Source organism: Antechinus flavipes, chromosome 4 (genome assembly GCF_016432865.1).
Source record: "Antechinus flavipes isolate AdamAnt ecotype Samford, QLD, Australia chromosome 4, AdamAnt_v2, whole genome shotgun sequence".
NCBI lineage: Eukaryota > Metazoa > Chordata > Mammalia > Dasyuromorphia > Dasyuridae > Antechinus > Antechinus flavipes.
Genome location: NC_067401.1, coordinates 348834573 through 348858116, shown reverse-complemented (window position 1 = coordinate 348858116; position 23544 = coordinate 348834573). Strand labels below are relative to the sequence as shown.

The following is a 23544-nucleotide window of genomic DNA, read 5'->3' as shown; positions in this document are numbered from 1 at the left end:
TCATTTTCCTCCCAACCATGCTTTTGACTTTCTGGACTTCAAAACTCTAGTTAACCTTCATTCCTCCAATCCCCTTTTCATTTAACTCCCTTTTGTGTATTGTCTTTTCCCATTAGAATGAAAATTTCTTGAGGGCAGGAACTATCTTTCATTTCCCTAATATTTGTATTCCCAGTGCTTTGCATAATGCCAGTTACAGAATATAGTGCTTAATAAACACTTGTGGCCTTGTCCTGCTTCTTAAATGATTATTATATGCAAGGTACTATGCCGAGAAAGGGAAAAGGATATAGAAATAAATAAGATATCTCCTCTCAAGGAGTGAGCTTATAAACTAGTAGAGAAACTATGATATGCACATTATAAATTAGAACATGATGAATGTGGAAGAGGCATTTAGAATGATCAGCTGAGGAAGAAACAATTTTACAACTGGTATTCAAAAAGACTTCGTAGATGAAAGGGTAGACTTTTATTCTGAACTTAACACCAAATAAAATGGGCATTTCTAAACACATCATAGAACAGAAAAAGAGGATTATACATGAAACTGAAGATTTCTATTGTATAGAGCTTGTTTTTCTTTAAGTATATAAAAAGTAAAGACTGGTTTTCAAAGCTGTTCTGCTCAACTGTACTGTTCGGGCCTTCATTCTCTTCTCTACATTTTTTTCAAAAATCTCTCTTGGCCCCCTTTTCTTCCTTCCTTCCTTTTTTTCCCTTCCCTCTTTTCTTTCCTTTTTTCTTTCCTTCTTTCTATCTTTTTATTTCTTTATTTCCTTTTCTTTTTTTCACTGTTCCATGCCTGGAAAAAAGAAAAAAGCCATCTATAATAAATATATAATCAAGCAAACAAATTCTTAAGTTGGCTGGGTCCAAAAATATGTCTATTTGCCATCTTGAGTCTTTCATCTCTCTGTCAAGTGGTGGATGATTTGCATCATTTGTCTTCTAGACTTTTAGCTGTTGCATCAGAGTTGTCATGTCTTTCAAAGTTGTTTTCTTTATAATAAAACTAGTACTTTTTGATCAGTTTGAGGATAAGGCTCTCTAAGCTTATTGCTTGACAGGGCAATAAGAGAGATTTGGCACATTAAAATACATACATAATTAGTATGTGATGTACCTTTTGAGTTCCTCTAATATTTCACAGGTCCTTGAGAAATATTGACTAAAGGACTTTCATTAGGTATTTATTGCTTGAAAGAAATTCATGACTATAGCTGACATGCTTGGCTGCTTTAAGATGACTGTCCTTGCCCAGTGCTACTGGATCATGTTTGCCAATGTTTTAATCAGCTTTGGAAATTGCCACCTGACTACCGGCCCAGGATCATAAAATTCTGGGTGGGGAGAAAAAATGCCAGTTTGATTTACCTTGCTACCAGTATCTTTGTTTAGAAGAAGGGTAGTACTCCTTCCCCTCCCTCATCAAAAGAAAAGTCAAATCTTGATTACTCAAAACACAAATAGAGCTTATAGATTATCCAGTTCTCCAATTTCTCTTCTAACTACCTAATATCTGCCATGCTGTAGCTATGTAGCCGCTCTGGTAGAAGGAACAAAGGGTCAAAGAGAAAGATTAGATCAAAACAATAATGTTAACATTTTTCCAGTGCTGATGGAATTGTTGGTGAATGAAAGGGATTGATGGCCAAAGCAAGAATGTGGGATTAGCCATGAATTTGATTACTCTTGAAGACTCTCCCCAAAACTTCTCTCCAGGCTCATCACTCATATTGGAAGGCAGAACAGCTGTACATCAGGGGTTGGGCTAGGAGAAAATTGCTGGCACTTTTGTGGTGGTGGAGTTGTGTATTTAGAAGCATCAGGACATTCTTTAGATGCTAACTATCAAGATGACATGGTGCTAGAAACTACTCCAGGGGGTGTGGAAAGAAATCTGAGATGCCCACCGATTGAGTCAGTGTTGAGAACAAAAGTGTGGATCGTATTAAGATGAAACTGAACAAGAACAAATGTGTACTATGGATTTTAAAAAATATATCATTTACAAGGATAAGGTAGGAGATAGTAGTTTATCAGAAAAAGACTTGGGGGGAGGTAGGACTTGATAGGCTGCAAGGTCAATATACATCAACAGTATGATACTGCAGCCAAAAAAAGCAAATGTGATCATATGGACTCTGTCCTGTTCAGCCCCTCCTGGGAACACTGTGTTCATTTGGGGGCCATACATTTTAAGGACATTAACAGGTGCATCCAGAAGAGAATAACCAGGATGATGAAAGGCAGTAAGACCATACACATAAAGGTCATTTGGAGGATCCAGAAATGTTTAACCAGAGAGGGCAGGGAAGACGTGGTAGCTATCTTTGAGGATCAGAAGGCTGTTACTTGTCCTATTTGACCTGAAAGAGCAGAATTATAGACACTGGACACAAGATGCAGAAAGCCTGATTTAGGCTTGATGTTAGGGAAAAAATTCCCAGCCAACAGCACAATATCAAGGTAGAAATGGCTGGGATTGAGGGGGGAGATCTTGGTGGAATGGCTCCCTCCATCCCTGGAGCACTTCAAGCAAGGCGGGACAAACACTTGCAGTTTGTATTTTGAGAGGATGTTCTTTAGGTAAAAGTTGCACTAGATGGCTTCCGAGATCTCTTCCAACTCTGAGATTCTGCAGTTCTTTGATTCTGTGAAAGAGAGGGAAAGAAAAGCACTACATGAATCAGAACCAGTCCAGATAATTAAAGGTGTGCTCTGGATTTATGAAGCTCTGGCAGTGATTCTGTCCTGGAGCAAGAAAGCGAAGGAGTGGGTGGAGATTGGAGCCCCAGTGATTTGGATCTGAGCCCTACCCTGGAGGAGTGTAACAAGATTCAAGGAGAGCAAAGGCTGCCCCACCTCACCTGTGCCCTGAGCCCCCAGTCATTAGGGACAGAATCTTTGATCCTAATGGCTTCCTAGAAGGTGAAACTTGTTTGTGCAATGGTAAGAGAGCCCAGTCAGTTGCCATATAGCAAAATGGCACATTTCTGGGCTCCCTCTAGTTTTTCTTTGGGAAGACTGCTTAAAGGGGGTGCAAACAGATTTAGAGCTTAGGCTATACATGCCTAAGATGCAGCTGCCTCTGTGTTTGACCCAATTCTTCATCTCCTCATCCTCACTCCCTAAGTTCTAGTTGTTTTTTTTTTTTTTGTTTTTGTTTTTTTTTTGGGTTTTTTTTTTTTAGTACAGACCAGCAAAATTCATCAATGAGGAAACTCCCAGATTAGTAATCCATCTGCAATTTGGAGTCTTAAAGAGTTGTCCAGGGCCCTCAGGGTTTAGGTGACTTATCCATGGTCACACAACTAATTTGTATCAAGGCTGGATTGAATTCAGGTCTTCCTGACTGCAAGACCGGCCACTTATGAATATGCCTTTTGACTTCTCCAAAGCACCTCCTCTTCAAGATTTAAATAATTGAGGGTTGGGTATCTTTTTAAGTTTACAATAGGAATAAAGGATGAAAAATATTTTGGGAACTGACCTTCTTCTGCAAAATAAGAAGCATTCCCATCCTTCCTTCTAAGGCCATGACTCTACTCTATGGCCCATGTCTCTAAAGCCAGACCTCTTTTATTCTGGAAGGCAAGAAACAACTTGCTTAGTGATACATGCAAGAGAAATGCCTTGGGGGTGCTGTGCCATCAGCTGGAAGATCAAAGAGAGAAGGGGCTATATTTAATATTTTGTGTATATCCATGTCTATGGGAGTCCTCCTTTGTTGGAGCAACCTGGGAGAGAGGTCTGTATCATCTTACAGTAGTGGCTCTAAAGGGTTTTCCCAGGTGACCTTTCTAACTGATCCAAATTGTGCAAGTTTTACATCTTTGCATGAAAAACATTCCTTTTCCTCTGCCCTTTATGAGCTATGAGTAATATATTTGCTCACTTTGATGCCTCTTCTGTCCCTTGCCAGGGCTTTGTGAGTTTAGCCTGTGTTTAATTGGCTCTCTTAGCACCCTTGTCCAGAAAAATGCCATGGACACCTTAGAAGCTCCTGGCTTAACGAATTCTACTCCCTTTGAAGTGGTGATGGTCACTATTTGCGATCAGAAGCAGGAGCCTCTCCTCTTTATCCTTTCTTTTATTTTGGTGTTAATATTTACCAATGTTCTAACCAGTGGATAATCTAACTAAACACAATTGACTTTGAAATAACTTGAGCGCTGGGAAGAAGTTATTTGCTCCCTGTTAAGGTATTTAATTTTTGGTTGATACTGTTTGGAACTTACCATATTAGACTTAGAGTCGAGAAAGTATGAATTCAAACACTCTTTAGACATATGCTGGGTGTGTGATCCTTTGCAAGTCATTAACTCTGCCTTAATTTCCTCATCTGTAAATCCAAATCCCTAGGGATAAACAGTTTTTCCCACTACAAAGCTGATTTGAAAATGATTACCTCCCCAGATCAATATTGTAGAGTTGGTTAAGTTTTCTAAAAATTATTTGCTCTAAATATCATTTGATTCCTTACTTTAAAGTTATTGTTTTAGGTTTGGGTTTGAACTTGCAATTATAACAATCAAGTAGAATCAATAGTGCATTATCTTTACGTCAGCGGGAGAGGGGTGGATTGATTAGCACCTCAAGGCCTTCTCAGATCTGTGATTCCAATGTGGACATTAGGAATTTCAGGGAAGGGTGGGGTGATTATCAGCAGCCAATACTGACTAACTTCAACTGAAATTTGGAAGGAGGTTCAGGAAATTGAGTAAGGTGCCAAAAGGAAGTCTTTGACAGGAAACACGTGGGTATCAGTGGGGTAGAGATCCTTTAGTCTCCCACAGTTTCTTAATCAAATAATTAAAGAAAAAAAAAATAACACTCTTGTTGAATGGGCCCCCTTTCATTATCTGTCATAGCTCACTCTCTCCTGAGGAGCTGGGCCAGATCTCTTGTGTGTGTGTGTTACACTGAGGTGGTTTTTGTTTTGTTTTTTTAAGAAACCTAAAAAGATATTTAGTTGTTTAAACAAAACCTTGGCAACAAATTTTCAAAAATCACAAAGTTTGCTCATTGTAAATTTTTCATATACTGACAATTTTAGCGTAATCTTGCTTTAAATTAGAGTCATGGCCAATTAAGCCTTCCATGAAAGCAGAGTGATTGAGACCCCATTACTTCCCAGTAATATTTTTCATCCCCCAGACCCTCTGAGGAATTGTTGTTGTTTTTTTTTTTTCTTTCTACCACATGACAAAAACCCCATTGAACCCAAGGATCACCTTAGCTTTGAGCTGATACCAGTGGAATGAATGGGATACACTATCTTCAAAGTTCCAAGAAGCCAGAGGAATCAAAACTTCTCCCAGAAACACTTTCCTGGTGAGCGTTCCTAAGTGCCACACGGAGACCTGGAGCAGCCGGGTCTGCAGCTGGGAATACTCCACAGGGTACTGAAAAACATGGCAGGATGGGTGAATGACCTCCATCTGTGTCTTTGCAGCCCATAATACCATAATACCATATACCCGAGGAGCTCAGGGAATTGTTCAAGATTCGGGCCTGCTGGCAGAGTATAAAGAAGCTGCCTGGTACAGTGACTCTATAGCGCAGACACTCCCTTTGCTTCCCAGGTGTCAAATTTCCATTCCACACCTGTACAGTCAAGCTCTCCCCCTGGAAGAAGCAGAGGTTTACTGTACTCCATCAACATCCTCTGCTTAAAATAGGACTGTTTGCTCTGGCACTATCTCCTTGACCCTCCCCCAGGGTGAAGTTCTTTCCTGGCAAGTCCTAGAAATCCAGCCCAAGCAAATAAGCTTTTATGAAGCACCTGCTAGGTACAAGATTGCTCTAAGAGCTGGGAATATAGTTACCAAAAAACAAAAACAAACAGTTTTTGCCCTCAAGGAATTTAGCGCTCTGGAGGAATCAAACATTAAAGCCAAAAGCTTGGAAAAGTGCCTTAAGACTAGAAATGGGTAAATTCAAAAAAAGGGAAGATGAACTGTTCAAACCATAAGCCAGAGCTTTGATTTCCATTTATGTATGAATAAATGAAAAAGTATTCTTAAGTTCTGATGTTACAAGTATAAAATCAAGATAGTCTCTGCCTCAAGGAGTTTATATCTATAGGACCAGAGAAGAGTTTTTAGTTTAAAAAGTCACAAAAATGGTGTAGAGATATAGGGAAATTAATTAACACAGCCTTTTCAGGAATAATGCAGAATTATTATGCTTACCTAAGAAAGGGAATAGAGTGTATAAAGTAAGGCTTCAAATAAAATGAAATTTCTTGAGGACAGGAACTATTTTATTTTTGTTTTCCTATATCCTATGATGAGGCAATTCCAAAGAGAAAGCAAGATGGCTCAATACGAATAAAGCACTGGGCTTGAAATCAGGGAGATCTAAATTTAAATCCCACTTTGGACGATTACCAGCTGTATGACCTTTTGGTAAGTCAATTAACAGCTGCCTGCCTCAGTTTTCTCATCTGTAAAATGGAGATAATAATTGCACCTACCTCTAGGGCTGCTTTGAGGATAAAATGAAATAATATCTATAAAGTGCTTAGCACTGTGCCTGACACACAGTAGGAATTTAATACTTGTCTCCTTCCTTCCTTTTTTTCTTCTTTCTTCCCCTCTATCCTTCCTTCTTTTTCTTCCTTTCTTCATTCCTTCCTTCTTTTTCTTCCTTCCTTCCTTCTTTTCTTCCTTCCTCCTTTCTTTTCCTTTCTTCCTTCTTTTTCTTCCTTCCTTCCTTCCAATTTCTAATGTACTACCTAATACATATTATGTGCTTACTAAATGCTTGTCAACTGGTTAATTACAAAAAAAAGAAACTGCAGCCCAGAGGAATTTAAGTGACTTGCAGTAAGGGGAAATCCTGGCATATTAAGTCATTTTCTGAAACCAAATAATGATTTTGAAAAAAAGCTAGGTGAAGATAATGATAGAGGGCATTACACACATGGGGATGGAAGATGGAGCCTTAAGTGTGAAAAACAGTAATGATTCAGCTTTGCTGGACCAAAGAGTTCATGAAGGAGAATAATGTATTTAATAAAGACAGAAAATCCAATTATTCTTCTGAATGGCAGTCCTTCAAACATATGAAGGTAGGATAATATCCTTGCTAAATATTTTATTTCCTTTCACTGTCTTGGATGAGATAGTTTCAAGGTTCCCCACCTTGTAGCTGACTTCCTCTGCCTATGCTCCAGCTTATCAATGTCTTTCCTAAAAAGAGGAATATAGAATTGAATTCTATATGTATCTCACTCAGGAAGTAAACAGCAGGACTATACCTTCCCTTGTTCTACAATTCTCTTACTGAAAACTAAAATCACTTTAGTTTGGGGACTGCCATGTCATTCTGTGGACTCATATTGAGCTTGTAGTCATCTAAAAACAGGCTCTTCATCACATAATTTCTTGTTTAGCCATATCTCCCCATCCAGCATTTATGTAGTCCGTTTTTAAAAACCTGTTTATTGTCCTTATTAAATTTCATCTTATTACATTCAATTATCATTCTAGCATGTCAGGTCCTTTGGAGATCTCACTTCTGCCCAACAATGTGTTAGCTATCTCTTCTTGATTTTGTGTCATTTTAATGAATTTCCTGGGTCTGGGTACTCAGCCTGAACAAACCTAACAATATATATTTTTAATCTAGCTCATATCTTTCCAGTGAAATTAGTTGAAACTATTATCCAAGAAAATGTGTTACAGATGTCATAAAATGAGGAAAATAATATTTTGAAAGCATGACGTAAAGCATTAGATTGCTCTTCTTATTACTATATATCTCATTTATCATGTATTCTTATGAACATATCTTATTTAACATGTTTCTCCATTTACACAGTGCACAATGCAAAAACTTCTTTGACATTCACCAAGATTCAACAAGTCAAAGGAATTTTTTTAACTTGCCCCTTGCCCAGTTTAGAAATGAATGTTCATCCAGGTTTTCTTTTTCACCCTTTCCCCACCCAGAAATCATTAACTAAACATTGTTCCCAAGTTCAGTGGACACTGCACTTTTCCTGAACAAAGGCTAAAATTTATTTTTTCCCCGACTTGCAACTTATTGACAGAGGCTTACAGATATCTATAGGTTGGTATTTAGGGCTTTTTTAATATCTTAATTTAACTGACTCACAGACTTTGGAAAAACTCATAAGTTTAACTTTGACCATGCAGGTGTGGGGCCCAGAGCAGCAAAGGGGTGAGCTTTTGAATGAATATTGATCCTGTCTGTACCTTCAGAGTCTCATGAAAGAGAGGATTCACAGTGTTCTTTTTGATACTTGTCTTCCTCTTGGCCTGAGAGCCCTTATCAGGTAGCAGATAGGTCTTTATATAGCTGGGAACCAAAGAAGAAAAGAAAAAAGAAAAAAGTCAGAAATCTTCTTGAACACCAAGTAGAATGGCAAACTTCTCCCACCTACTCCCTTATGATGAGGTCCTGGGTAACCAGGTGAGGCTGGCAGAGAGCCTGAAATACTGATAAGATTACTCTCTGAGATAAGTGGGCACTGATGGGGATCAGCTCAACCTCCCCTCCCCATGGAGGTCTTGGGTAACCCCATTTTACCGTATCCAATAAGAAAGTCAAGTTATATGAAACTCCAAAGGTTAAATTTCCCCTGTAAATTGTCCATGGCTTATGTCATCTTTGCTGAATCCCTTTTTGGGTTAGCCCGCTGCAGTGTTTCTGCCTCATGATGCCTTCCCCCTTCTTATAATTAATTAATTCTTTTTAGAATGTTAAAGTCCTATGGATTTAATCTGCCTGCCAATGGTATACTCCCACCTCATGGAATATTTCCTTTCTTCTGGTTAATTATGAGTTCTACCGGGAAACTCATCTTTTTTCATAATGAATTGTTAAAAACCATTTTCCTTGCTAGTTATATATTCTCCCAAATCTATTTCATATTTGTCACTCCTGGTGTCTATTGTATCTCTTTATTTTATCTCACAAATAAAAATACTTTTTATTTTTAATGAGAAAGGACATTGGAAATTTATCACATACCGAACTAAAACATTTGATAACTACCCCAATTTCATCATTTGGTGCCAATTTTTCACCTCAATTTCATCATTTGTTCTCTGTCCTTTGCTTTTTGAAACCTATTCTAATTTTTAAAGTGAATTCTTAGCTAAGGGGTATAATTGATAACCCAAAAATTACATGTGGTTATTCCCATTTAAGCTGTTTGTAACTTGAAACCCACTTGGTTTCAAACTTATTTTAACTAAACTGGAATCAAACAAAACACTTTGAAATGCTTTCTGTGTAATACATGCATACAGAAATATGTCCTGCCTTCTACAGGGGAATACACATCCTGTGGGCTGTCTGTTCTCCCAGTCTTTTTTTTTTTTTTAATTTCTTCTTTCATTTTTTAAAAATGTTTTGTTGATGTTCTTTTTTCTCCACCTCCCAATAACTTTCTATTGACTCCCCTAACATTGACACCGTACCCCCCCCAAAAAAGATACCCTTTCTACATAACAATATTATGCAGTTATTCTTTGGTTAGGTCTGGTAATATAAGCCTCATTGCACACCCAAAGCGTACTGCTTCTCTGAAAAGAGGTGGGAATGATGTGTTTGGGATTCAGCACCGGATGATGAGATTGATGTAGGCACCAAATGTTGGGATTCAGTCATGTAAAGAATTCACAATAGCCATTCTCTTTGGCAAAAGATAGGTTTGTTTAGCAGAAAAGGTTACAGACAAAATGAAAAGAAATGGGAAATATGAAATAGAGTTGGGAGAGCATATAGCAGTTTGGACAGTAGCTTTAGGTTTGGTTGTTTTAGCATGCAACTGTAAGAACAAACTGATTTGTCACTAGATAAACCAGGAACTCATCAATTTTATTGTAATTATTATAATTTTACTTTGAAATAAAAGTTTGTATCCTATCTCTGTTTTCTTTGCTTTATAAATTTAAAAAAAAACACTGTTAAAAATACTACATCTATACAGTGTTTCAAGCTTAACAAAGAGCTTTATCCAAGTTAACTCATTTGATCTCATAACCCTATGAGGCAGGTGCTATTATTATCCTCATTTTACTGATAAAGAAACTGAGGCAAAGACCCACTAATGATTTGTCCATGGAAACACAACTAGTGTGAGGATCAAGATATGAATTCTTATCTCTCCTGACTCTAAATTCATCATTTTTTTTTAGGATATGATACCACTCAATGCAGAAAGGATATTCACTCCAATATCAAAGGATAAAAGAGAGTAAATTCCCAGTGTGAGGAATATGAAGGATTATCCTAGAGAGGATGGTGGTCAACTGCTTTCCCTTCCTCACACCCTCACAGAGGACTCAAGGTGGGGAAATTGCCACGTAACAGATTGGAGAGGAGAGGAAAGAACTGCTGAACACATGTTTACTAAGGAATCTCCTTTAGGAATTTTTAGAAGAGAAACAATTCTCATCTATCTGGGAGTGACAATGGCTGGGACACAGCGGGGGAGGACTGAGAGTGGAAACTCAGACCCACACATACACACACCCTTAGTCTCAGGCTCTGGCTTCCTTCTTCTTCCTCCAGGTACTCTCATTACTGATGTAGAATCTACTGGGGACACCTAATTAGGGCCAAATAGATCTCAAGGAATGGAGGTTCTCCTGAGGGAGCACCCTCAAATTGTGTGGGTAATTCCCCCTAATTCCCACCCAAAATACCCCCCACATACACATAACATACATACACACAAGCACTGATTCACATATTTTTGGGAGTGTGTCCTTCATCAAAAACTCACTACTTGTACACATTTACTTTCACTCGGAATTGCTCTCCCTGCTTCCACACACACACATTATTTTCTTTTTAATCTGTTCACGGTGCACTTTGCCACAAATACCCAGAGACAGCTTCCAACCATAGGACACCATCAATTATCAGTTCATCCAGGGTCTCTGCTGCCATATTTATAGCTGGGGGCATTGTGCAAGGTGAGATAAATGAGTGGCTATTATGGAGAGCTGTAAATCCTCCTCTGGGACCAGTTGCTTGTCTTTCAAGTTGGGTGTCCCTAAGTCCCTAAGGCTAGAAGCCTGAGTCTTACATTTTTCCAACCATAAAAAGGGCCACTTCTATTTTTAAAAATCTCAACTAAGAGCTTTATAAGAGTTGATAATCCTCCTATATCTAGGGCTTAAAACAAAAAACAAAGGAAGAGATATGGAAGAGGAGTATAGTCTGGGATATCAAAACACTTTCAGGGGATCCATGAGGTCAAAACTATTTTCATTATAATAACTAAGACATTAAATTTCTAATACGATAAATATCAATAAGTACAACCCACATATACAAATACTATTGGTGGGGCAGTTCAATAATTTCTAAGAGTATAGAGATACCCTGAGATCAAAAAGATTGAGAACTACTTTGATCTCAGTGATACAAATGTGCAAGATATTTTTGCCTTGGCTAGCTGCTTTCAGATCCCCTCAGTGTTCACTGTTTGCATTTCCTATCTTCAGAAAAGACTTGCTCCTGGTAACTGTCCTAACATCCTGATTAGGCCTTCTTGACTGCCCAAGACTTGCTCATGATTTTTTGTCTGATCACTTTATATAGATTTTGTCACTTTATATAGATTTTATAGAATTTGTGTCTGATCACTTTATATAGATTTGTAAGGAAGAGGACTTTATGCAACTTTCTCCACAGGAACTGATCTCTATAGAGTATAAAGGATCAAGAGATCAGAGAGGAGAGGAAGAATATTTTTCTTTACCTTCATATAAAAAAATAACAACTTACGGATTGCATTTTTTCTTCTTTTCTTCTCCAAAGGCTAGGTTCCTACAGGCTTGGATGCAGATTTCTAATGTGGAAACCTTAAAGTCATACTGAAGGGCAAATAGTATTTCTCCAGTGACATTAGCATTGTCAAAACTGCCCACTTCTGTACAAGTGCTACTAATGCTCGCCAAACTTCCCTAGAAAGAAAAAAAAATGGAAAATAGATAATGAATGTGTTTCAATGTAGTGAACGTTCCATACTTCCTAATTTCAACATAACAAGTAAATCAAAATTAACAAAACCAATAGAGTCTAATGCTACTACATGTCAAAAAGCTGCTATTTTATCTATATTTTCCTAAAAATATCACCTAGTGTTACCCCAAAGTCTGGCTGGAATACACCGGAAACTAGAAAGGTTAGTGTAAGTAATGTCAGGTAGAGCCTAATGGACCCTTGACACTCTCATCACCTATCTCTTTACTCCACCTGAGCCCTCCCCAATAATAATCTTTATTTAAATCTCACCATAATAGTTAACAGCTAACATTTATAGAACAATTTAAGGTTTACAAAAGATTTTCACATATATTATCTCACTTGAACCTCACAACCACCATGTGAAGAATCTCTTCATCCCTCTTCAAACTTTCCATAACCCTCCCCCCAACCCTCTCAACTGAGAACTGGCCTTATATTTCACTAAAAAAATTGAAATCATTTGCCAAAAGCTTCTTTTTTTCCTTCTCTTCCTCCTCTTATCTTGTCCAGATACCTTCAGTCATTATCTCCTCCTTCACTCATCTCACATGAATTGATGACCCTTCTTGTAAAGGAAAACCTTCTATATACACAAAAGATCCCATTCCATCTCCTCTTCTCCAGAAGATGGACCCCTCTATCATTCCTACTTTGTTAATTATCTTCAATCTCTTCAAGTCTATTGGCTGCTTCTATATAGCCTATAAATGTGCCCATGTTTCCTCCATCCTCAAAAATATCCCCACTTGGTCCATCCATACCTGCTAGGAATCATTCCATATCTTTCCTCCCTTTTATGGCTAAATTCCTTAAGAAATATTTCTACAAAAGGTTCTTCCATTTTGTATCTTTTGTTTTCTTAACTCTCTACATTCATGGCTTCACTATTTAACCAAAGTTACTAATGATCTCTTAAGTGACAAATTTAATGGCCCATTTTCTACCTTCATCTTTCTTGGATACTCTGCAGAGAAGTAACTCTTGATACTTTCAATCACTTTCTTCTTCTTGACATTCTCTTGTGTTTAGGTTTTCCTGACTTTCTCCTCCTCCTCCTCCTTCCTACCTAACCATTCTTTCTCTGTCACTTTTGTTGGTACTTCTCAAGGTGATGCTGTGCCTGCTAGCCATGGTTGTTCCCCGAGGCTCTCTCCTGGACCCCCTTCTCTTTTTTCTCTATATTCTTTCACTTGATAACTTCACCAGCTTCCAGGGATTCAACTGTGATTTGCATGCTAAAGGTTTTAAATCTACTTGTTTTGTCCTAACTAGTCTCACATCTTCAACTGCTATTGGACATTTCAAAGTTGATGTCTTGTGGACACCTGGATTTCAACATGTCAAAATTGAATTCATTATTCCCCACCCCTACTCCTCTCTTCTTAACTTTTCTGTTGTTATCAAAGGTACTTATATCCTCTCATTTATCTAGCCTCAAAATCTAGGTATCATTCTTGTCTCCTCACACTTTCTCACCCATTCCCCCATAGTCAATCTATTGCCAAGGTTTGTGGATTTTCCTATTGTAACATCTCTTACATATATTTCCTTCTGTCTTTTGATACTGTCACTACCCCAATGAAGGCTTCATATTTGGATTACTGAAATAGCCTACTGGTTGCTCTCCCTGCCACAAATATCTCTCCTTCAGTTCATCCTCCACTCAAGCTACCAAAGTGATCTTTCTAAAGTTCCGTTCTGACTCTATTATTTTCATTCTCAATAAACTCCAGAGGATCCTTATCACATCTCAGTTCAAATATAAAATTTTTCTGTTTGGGCTTCAAAACCTTTCATTATCTTCCTCCTTCTCCTTTCCATGCTTCTTAGACCTTCTTGTCTTGTACTCTGCCATCCTAACACTGGTCCCTTACTGTTCCTTGAATAAGATGTTCCATCAGGGCCTTTTCATTGGTCTGGAATGATCTCCCTCTTCATATCTTCTCTATTTTAGTTCCCATCTAAAATCCCATTTTCTACAGGAATACTTTTTCAATCCCCTTCAATTCTAGTACCTTCTTTCTGTTAATTACCATCTATTTATCCTGTGATTGACTTTATTTATACATAGTTATTTATATAGTGTCTCTCCTATTAGATTGTAAGCTTCTGGAGAGCAAAGACTGTATTTTATCTTTCTTTGTATCCCCATGCTCAACACAGTACTTGACACATAGTAGAGGCTTAATAAATGTTCGTTGACTGTTTGACTAATCTTTACCATGATATCTAGTCCCTATACCTCTCCCTGTTCTTCTTGTTCATCAGTACATAACTTCTGCTTTGACTCCTCTTTCAACTCTTGAAATTCTTGATCCCATTCAATATATAGTTAAACAATATATATTTTACCATGTTTAATATATATTGGATTACTTGCCTTCTAGGGAAGGGATGGGAGAAGAGGGGGAAAATTGGAACACAATTCTTTTTTCCTTTACTCCTACCTCTGGAGTAAATGTGGGTATCCCTCTATTTTCTTTTAAGTGAAAAAAAAATTTTAAGTGAGATGTAAGTGCTTTTTTTACAGCATAAAAAGAATATACAACAAGGCATCTGGAACTCTTCTGTTCAAGCACCATGTTAGTAACAAAAGCTTGAATGTTACCACTGACTATATTTACAAACTAAATATTTTTATATGCATCTATTTGCCATATGGTAAATATGGTAAATCTTCAGAAGTTCCAAAAAACTTGGGATAGAAAATGCCATCCACATCCAGAGAGGGAACATTTTTCTGTTTAAAGAAAAAAAGTTAGGAGTTGAAAAAAATCTTAATGAAAAGGAATGTTGCATTTGAAATTATCTGTCACCATCTGGTGATTCCATCTATTATTTCTCCCTATACCTTATTGTCTTTGAGAATCACCTGAGGCTCACAGTAATTTGTCCAGGGTCCATACAGGTAATGAGGGAACATAAGAATCCAAGTATTTCCAACTCTAAATCTAGCAGCAGCCACTATGTCATCTACTACTGCAGTAGGAAATTTTCATAACTACTAAGAAATGTGAAAACTAGAAATACAACAACACTGCACAGTAACCCTGTATCAAAAATGGAAGCCACGTATGTCAGGCTCATTTGCTTGGAAAAATATAGATGTTTCCTAAACAGCCTTCTGATTTCATGGCTCTCCCCAGCTGGGTACATATTGGGCTGGGCTTAGCAGCAACCTGAGCTATATCATGAACAAACTTTATTCACCTTCACCCAGTTCCTTCAATCAGATATCTCCAAACACCTTCAAGGTAGCTGAAGTAAAGAGGTTTACTGAATGAAAACGAGATTTTACAAAATCATACTATAAATACATGAAATACAGGGCAATCTCTGGATCTCAGCAGACATTCTCTCTCAACATAAAACATTAAGTGACAAAAATGCGACATGACAACCACACACACACATCACTTAAAATTGATGTTCACTGATCTTTCTGTATGTATCTGTATTTTCTGGAACTAGTCAAGGACTCTGATGTGTAAACATTTTTGCTGTTAAATTCAGATAGAGGTAATACCTCCTTTATCAATCAATCAGCAAATATTATTTAAAGCAAGTAGTGTGTATCAAGAACTATGCTAAGGACTAGGGATATGAAAACAGTCCTTGACCTCAGGGTCCAAGGGTCCTCAAATAAGAGGCCAGTTCACTGTCCCTCAGACTGTTGGAGGGCCGGACTATAATAAAAACAAAAACTTTGTTTTGTGGGCCTTTAAATAAAGAAACTTCATAGCCCTGGGTGAGGGGGATAATCGTCCTCAGCTGCCGCATCTGGCCTGCAGGCCGTAGTTTGAGGAAACCTGCAGCAATATAGAGCAGCAGAGTCTAGGAAAAGTGGTTTTGTTCTACACAGTAACAAAGATTTTGAAAGGAGCCTTTGAGCACAAGATCATCATAATTTTTCCAGTAACAATGGTAGTATTAATTTGATTATTGCTCTCAGAGTAAGATCTAGACATGAAAACAGGTGGGTGGTACAAATGTTTGTGCTGGGTAGGTCTAGGTTTCCTCATAGCTGGCTGGGTGTGATGTGAAGTAAAATGTAGGTCTGGCTATGTATAGTCGTTGAGATGAGATTTTACTCACTGCTAGTTTATCCCCACACCAAGATAGAGTCCCAAAGTGGAGGAAAAAGAGAGGGAGGAAAAAATAGTGTACAACATTCAGAAAAGTGGAAATTATATTAAAAGTATTTAGAAAGAATATATTTCAATTTTTCAAACAAAGGATATAAATATTTTGGGGAATTAAGCAAACACTGATCAAAGATCATTGTCACTTAATGTTTCTGGGATAACTATATGAATAAACAAATGAAAATATTTCCCTCCTTACGGATTCTGAAAAGTCACTCCTGTGTACTTGGTTCCACCAAGCTTCTGATCAATATTTCTATTCAAAAGTTTAATAACCTCTCCAGATTAATAGATGTTACTATAGTTTGAACTATGCCCACATAGTTTTTGGAGATTTCCAAGTCAACCATGACGAAACAAAGAAAAAGGACATTTTGTTTATTGATTACTCAAAAGTATTTTAAGTACAGCTAAACACAGCTTCGACAGCTGTTTTTCATCAGCTGCCTGTATAGATGTTAGGAATGTACACAATTGCTTGATATATTCAATCAGATAACTTCAATCAATGATCCTCTGGTTTTCGATATCAAGCAATATAAACAGGAAAACATGTGTTTAACCAAAGCATTCACTGTGTGGGAGAATGTCCTACACAGAGATCAGACAGAAAGATTCCCTATAGATGGTAAAGTTCTCCAGATGCTTCTATTTACAAATGACATGCTGATAACATCAAGCACCCAAACCCTACAGGGATATAGAATACTATTACTCAACAAGATACATCTTCAAAAAATATTAGCCTAACAATCCATAAAGGTAAAACTGAGTGGATGAAGAAGACCTGTTCATCAGATATAATTGATGAGTAATCGCTGGACTTAATTCCCCACATACAGGGTGTCCCACAAGTCTTTGCTAGCTTAAAACTGCAGTAAAACTTTCAGGACACACTGTATAATTTGAGTAAGACTGCATATGGACAATAAGCTGAGTCCAGAATGGAATAGTTGGAGGAGAGTGGTCTAGAACACATTTTGGAAAATGTATACATTTCCAACAATATCAAGCTGACATACAAACCTGTCTTTTTATCTCCAATATTATTCTGGTGATGCTGTATGGCTATTCGTGTTGGAAAAAATTGAAAATCCCTCTTTTAGTACTTACTAGTGAGTCCCGGTTTCCTTATCTGTAAAAATGGGCCTGATAATAACAACTATATTACCTATCTCAGAGGTTGTTGTAAAAGTCAAATGAGAAAATTCGCAAAGCTTAAAGACAAACATTTGTTTAACACTCACTAATGTGCTAGGCATTGTGCTACACACATTACAAAAATCATTTCATTTCACAACTTTGAAAAGTAAATACTGTTATTTTCCTCATTTTACTGAAGAAATTGATGTAGACAGAGGTTAAATGACTTGCCCAGAGTCACACAAATTGTATGTCTCTAAGAGAACATTTTAACTTAGAGCACCTGGCATTCTGTCAGGAGAGTCAGATATTTTCTTGTTCTCCTTTTTCAACAGAGATAAGTTAGAACTGGTCCTGGGTCACTCTCATGACTTTGTCCTTTTAGTTTTTAGGGTTTAGTGAGACATGTATAGGGGGATTAAATGACTCTATATTGGGATTTAAGTTCACTTTCTATAGATTCAATGGAAATATCTTTGGGATTATGATTATGATTACTAACATTTGGTATTGTGATTATGATTATCATCATTATTATTACTATTATTTGAGATTATAATTATCATTATTATATTACTATCATTTGAGATTATGATTATCATTATTATTATCACTATCATTATTTTTACCCATGCTATGACAAGTGGGGGAATAGTCAATGCTTCATTAAAATTTTAACACCTTCTTGTCCTAACATAATATAATGCAAACTCTTTAAAATAATGGTCTTAGGTACAATTTTTATCATTGTCACTGCTCTTTTTCAGAAGTAAGACAAAAGAAGTCACTTAGGTCATTCACTTAGAGTTACATGGTTAGAAAATGTCAGAACTGAGGTTAGAACCCAGATTTTCTCATCTTAGTCCAGTGTTCTGAACCCTGAACTACCTAACTAGCTGGCACTTCCTACTGATATGGCCAAGGGAAAGCATATGAAAGTTGTGTATTAGTTCTTAATTAAATTAATTAGTTCTACATTTCATTTAGCATATATCATGAGCCCATAACTCAGTTATATCTGCTACATTTCAATTCAGCCTGACATTGTTATGATATTCATATGTACCATGCCAACCACATTAAATCAAAACTCACACGTTTGATGCCATCAGAGAACACGATGCTATGAGTAGAAATAGGTAAAATATTTTCTTGCTGCAAATTGGGATTTTCATAATTTTCATAATTTTCTTGGTTAACGGGTTTAAGATCATCTGGAAAGAAGGCAGTCTGAAAAAGAAAAGAAAAATTACTGATCATATTGTTCACTTATCTGTTTGCTTTTGTTCAAATGTTTGGTTAGCATAGCATAACACACAAGCTGACATATACTATATACAACTCTTTCCTCAATGTGCTAATAATGAATATCTTAGAAAGTAGCAAATAGAGGAGAGGGAGAGAAAAGAAATAGAATCATTGAGTATCTATAAACCACCTGTTGAGATCGAGGAAATAGATGTTGAGTTTATAAGATTACCATAGAGACCAGATGTGGTGGTAATAGAGAACATTAGTTACCTGATAAAAATCACACTAAAAACAATTAATTTGATATTCTTTTTTCATTGAAAATTTTATTTTCAGTGAGTTCAGGCAATAGTGAGTGATGCAAGACTGCAGTTCACTAGGGAAAGCCTTGGGCTTGACTTATAGTTCCATGAATCATTGGCAGAGAAATCATCATTAACCTCATGGGATTTGCTGAGGTCACCAAGAGAATAGTAGGAATGAAAAGAGTCCAAGATACAGCACTGGTACACGCACTATGGATATTGAGACAGCAAAAGAGACTGAAAGAGCTGTCAGACTGGCAGGAGAAATAAAAGAGAAATGTCATAAAAACCCAGAAAGAAGAGCATGTCTAGGACAGGTTGGTCAACAGTGTGAAATGCAATGTCAAAATGAGTTAACACATTAAGCTCTTTGCAAACTTTAAAATGTTATATAAATGTTATTGCTATTTTTATTACCAATATGTAGAAAAGAGTTCAAGAAGGATGCGATCTAAAAAAAGACCATTATCAGTCTTAACATCAAATAGAGAATATCCATAAATATGATTTGATTTTGATAAAATCTCTACTCCCTAATAGAAATTAACATAGACTTGAACTTTTCCATATAATAGACTTTAGGTAGTGACAGAAGAAAGAAGAATAGGAACAATAGTCAACACTGATCCTTTCCCACCTTCAGCCCCCACCTTAGCATTTTTTCTTTTTGTGAAATAAACAGTGAACATTAAAACTTGGATTGACCATGAAAATTTTCTAAGTCACCGATAAATCACAATTTACTAATGCAACTCGATTCACAAAGCTAAGATAATGATGGACTGGCAGGATAGCATAGTGAAAAAATACTCTTTTTATATACAAAGCACTAGAATTTAAACTCTGGCTCTGCCATTTACAAACTCTGTGATCTTGGGCAATTCACTTTTCTCTGAGTCTCAACTTCCCTTTTCCATCCCCATTTCCATTTGTTTCTTTGTCTTTAATTTGCGAACAGCAAGTGAAAAGAAAAAAACCTTGAGCACAAAAAATATGGGTGGATTCAAGATGACAGAGTAAAGGCAGGGACTCACCTGAATTCTCCCCCAAACCCCTCCAAATACCTTTAAATAATGGCTCTAAACAAATTCTAGAGCAGCAGAACCCACGAGATAGCAGAGTGAAACAGCTTTCCAGCTCAAGACAACTTAAAAGATCAACAGGAAAGGTTTGTTGCACGAGAGTGAGAATATAGTAGATCAGTACTGGCTATGCTGGGCCCCAGAAAATCAGAAGAAGGTCTGGAGGTGACTGAATCAGTGACAGCAATGACAGTTTCCAGACCTCTTAGCCCATAGATGGTAAGAGGATAAAACAACAGATCAAAAGGAAATTTATAGGGGATCCTTTGCTGACACCAGGGGCAGTTCTCTGTTGCATTGCTTAGTTTGCAATAGTTTCGTAAAAGAGTAAAAAAAAAAATACTAAAGAAAAAAAATAAAAAATAAAAAAAATACTAAAGAAAATAACATCTTAAAAAACAAAATAAGCTAAATGGTTAAAAATATACAAAAGACGTATACTGAAGAGAACTCCTTAAAAGAATAAATGACCAAATGGAAAAGGAGGTAAAAAAGTTCACTGAAGAAAATAATTCCTTAAAAGTTGGAATTGGTGATAAGTGGTCAAAGGATATGAACAGACAATTTTCACATGAAGAAATTAAAATCATTTTTATTCATATGAAAAATGTTCTAAATCATTATTGGTCAGAGAAATGCAAACTAAGATAACTCTGAGACACCATTATACACCTCTCAGATTGGCTAAGATGATAGGAAAAGATAATGATGAATGTTGGAGGGGATGTGGGAAAACTGGGACACTAATATATTGTTGGTGAAACTGTGAACAGATCCAGTTATTCTGAAAAGCAATTTGGAACTATGTCCAAAGGGCTATCAAACTGTACATATAATTTGCTCTACTGTCTCTTTACTGGGCCTTTATCCCAAAGAGATCATAAAAAAGTGAAAAGAACCCACATGTGCAAAAATGTTTGTGGTAGCCCTTTTTGTAAAGGCAAAGAATTGGAAACTGAGTGGATGCCCATCAATTGGGGGATGGCTGAATAAGTGATGGTATATGAATGTTATGGAATATTATTGTTCTATAAGAAATGATCAGCAGGATGATTTTAGAGAAGTTTGTAGAGACTTACGTGAACTGATGCTGAGTGAAATGAGCAGAACCAGGAGATCATGGTACATGGCAACAGCAAGATTATACAATGATCAATTCTGATGTATGTGGCTCTTTTCAACAGTGATTCAGGCCAGTTCCAGTGGATTGTTGATGAAGAGAACCATCTTCACCCAGATAGAGGACTGTGGAGACTGACTGTGGATCACCACATAGATTTTCACTTTTTTATTGTTATTTGCATACATTTTGTTTTCTTTCTCATTTTAAAACTTTTTTATCTGATTTTTCTTGTGCAGCATGAAAATCGTGGAAAGATGTATAAAAGAATCGCACAAGAGGCAGCTAGATGGCACAGTGAATAGAGCACTGACCCTGAAGTCAGGAGGACCTGAGTTCAAATTCAGTCTCAGACACTTAATACTTTCTACCTGTGTGACTGGGCAAGTCACTTAACACCAGTTGCCTCAGGGAAAAAAAAAAGAATTGTGCATGTTTAATATATATTATTTAATTTATTTAATATATATTAATATAACTTGCCATCTAGGGGAGAGTGTAGGGGGAAAGAAGAAAGAAAAAAAATTGGAACACAAGGATGTATGTTGAAAATGATCCATACATATATTCTGAAAATAAAAAGCTTTTAATAATAAAAAAAAGTAGAATTTGGCAAGCAGAAGCTAATGATTTTATGAGATACTAAGAAATAATCAAACATAATCAAAAAAATGAAGAAATAGAAGAAATTGTGAAATAGCTTATCAGAAAAACAACTGACTTGGAAAAGAAATCCAAGAGGGATAATTTAAGAATTATTGGACTACCTGAAAGTCATGGTCAAAAAAAAAAAAAAAAGATCCTAGACATCATCTTTCAAAAGTTGTCAAGGAAAACTGCCCTGTTTTCTAGAACCAGAGAGTAAAATAAAAATGAAAAAATCTACCAATCACCTCCTGAAAAAGATTATAAAATGAAAATTCCCAAGAATATTATAGCCAAATGCTAGACTTTCCAGATCAAGGAGAGAAAATTTCAAATAGGCAAAAATAAACAATTTAAATATCATGGAGCCTCAGTCAGAATAACACAAGATTTAGCAGCTTCTATATTAAAGAAGTGGAGGTCTTGGAATATAATATTCTGGAAAGCCATGTTTATAACCAAGAATCACCTATCCCAACAAAAGTGAGTATAATCATTCAGAGGGGAAAAAAATTGATATTCAATAAAATAGAGGATTTTCAAGCACTCCTGATAAGACCAAAGCTAAATAGAATTTTTGACTTTTCAAATACAAGATACAAAAGAAGCATAAAAAGGTAACAAGAAAGATAAATTGTAAGGGATTCAATAAGATTAAACTTTATATTCTTATATGGCAAAATAATATTGATAACTCCTAAAAACTCATAATTAGGACAGTTAAAAAGGTGTATATATAGAAAGAAGAGGTGTGAATTGAATATGATGGTATGATTACTTAAAAAAAAATTAAGGGATGAGAAAGAAGAATGCAGTCAGAGAAGGGGAAGGGAAAAGATAAAATGGGATAAATTATCTGACATAAAAGGAGTCTGAAAGAGGGTTTACAGTGGAGGGAGAAATGGAGGAAGCAGGGAATCTTCCTCTCATCAGAATTGGCTCAAAGAGGGAATAATATACACACTCAGTTGAGAAATACAGAAAAGTAGGAAGGGAAGGAGATAAGAGAAGCAAAGGGTGGGGATGCTGAGCTGATAGAAGGAAATGCAGCTTGAGAGAGATAAAAGTCAGTAGTAAAACACTTTTGAGAATGGATAGGGTAAAAGGAGAGAGGATAGAATAGACAGAAAGAAATAGGATGAAGGGAAATACATGAAGGATAATCATTATTGTAAAAAAATTTTTACAATGAATTTCTCTGATAAAAGTTTCATTTCTCAAATATATAGAAAAGTGAATCAAATTTATAGAATTAAGAGCCATTACTCAATTGATAAATGGTCAGAGGACATGAAGAGGTAGTTTTCAAACAAAGTAATCAAAGCTAGCTATAGTTATAAGAAAAAAAATACTCTAAGTCTCTATTGTTGAGAAAAAATGCAAATTAAAACAACTCTGAACTACTACCTTATATATGTCAGACTGACAAATGTTAGAGGAAAATTAAAACACTAAGGTACTATTGGTAAAGTTGTAGACTGATTCAACCATTCTGGAGAGCAATTTGGAACTATAACCAAAGGGCTATAAAACCGTGAAGACCCTTTGACCAAGCAATTTCATATAGACCTAGTGGTGTATATCCCTAAAAAAATATTTAAAAGAGGAAAAGGACCTATATAAATAAAATATAAAAAAATATTTAAAAGAGGAAAAGGACCTATATAAAATAAAATATTCCTAGCAGGCTTTTAGTGGTGCCAAAGAATTGAAAATTTAGGGGATATCTATCAATTGGAGAAAAATTAAACAAGTCTATATGATTGTGATGGGATACTATCATGCTATAAAAAATGATGAGTAGGATGCTCTCAGAAAAAAAACAGAAA

General features: G+C 36.4%; 1 protein-coding gene across 1 annotated transcript in view; it reads right to left on the bottom strand.

The window, feature by feature from the left end:
- Positions 1-438: 438 nt before the first annotated feature.
- The window catches only part of SYTL3 (synaptotagmin like 3), an 86646-nt gene continuing 63540 nt past the window's right edge, over positions 439-23544 (bottom strand). The window contains exons 8-12 of the mRNA XM_051998017.1: positions 18408-18542; positions 11782-11960; positions 8232-8334; positions 5241-5411; positions 439-2657 (exon numbers count right to left, since the gene is read on the bottom strand). Of these exons, the coding sequence (XP_051853977.1) occupies positions 2589-2657; positions 5241-5411; positions 8232-8334; positions 11782-11960; positions 18408-18542 (657 nt within the window). The 3' untranslated portion in view covers positions 439-2588. The remainder of the gene's footprint in view (positions 2658-5240; positions 5412-8231; positions 8335-11781; positions 11961-18407; positions 18543-23544) is intronic.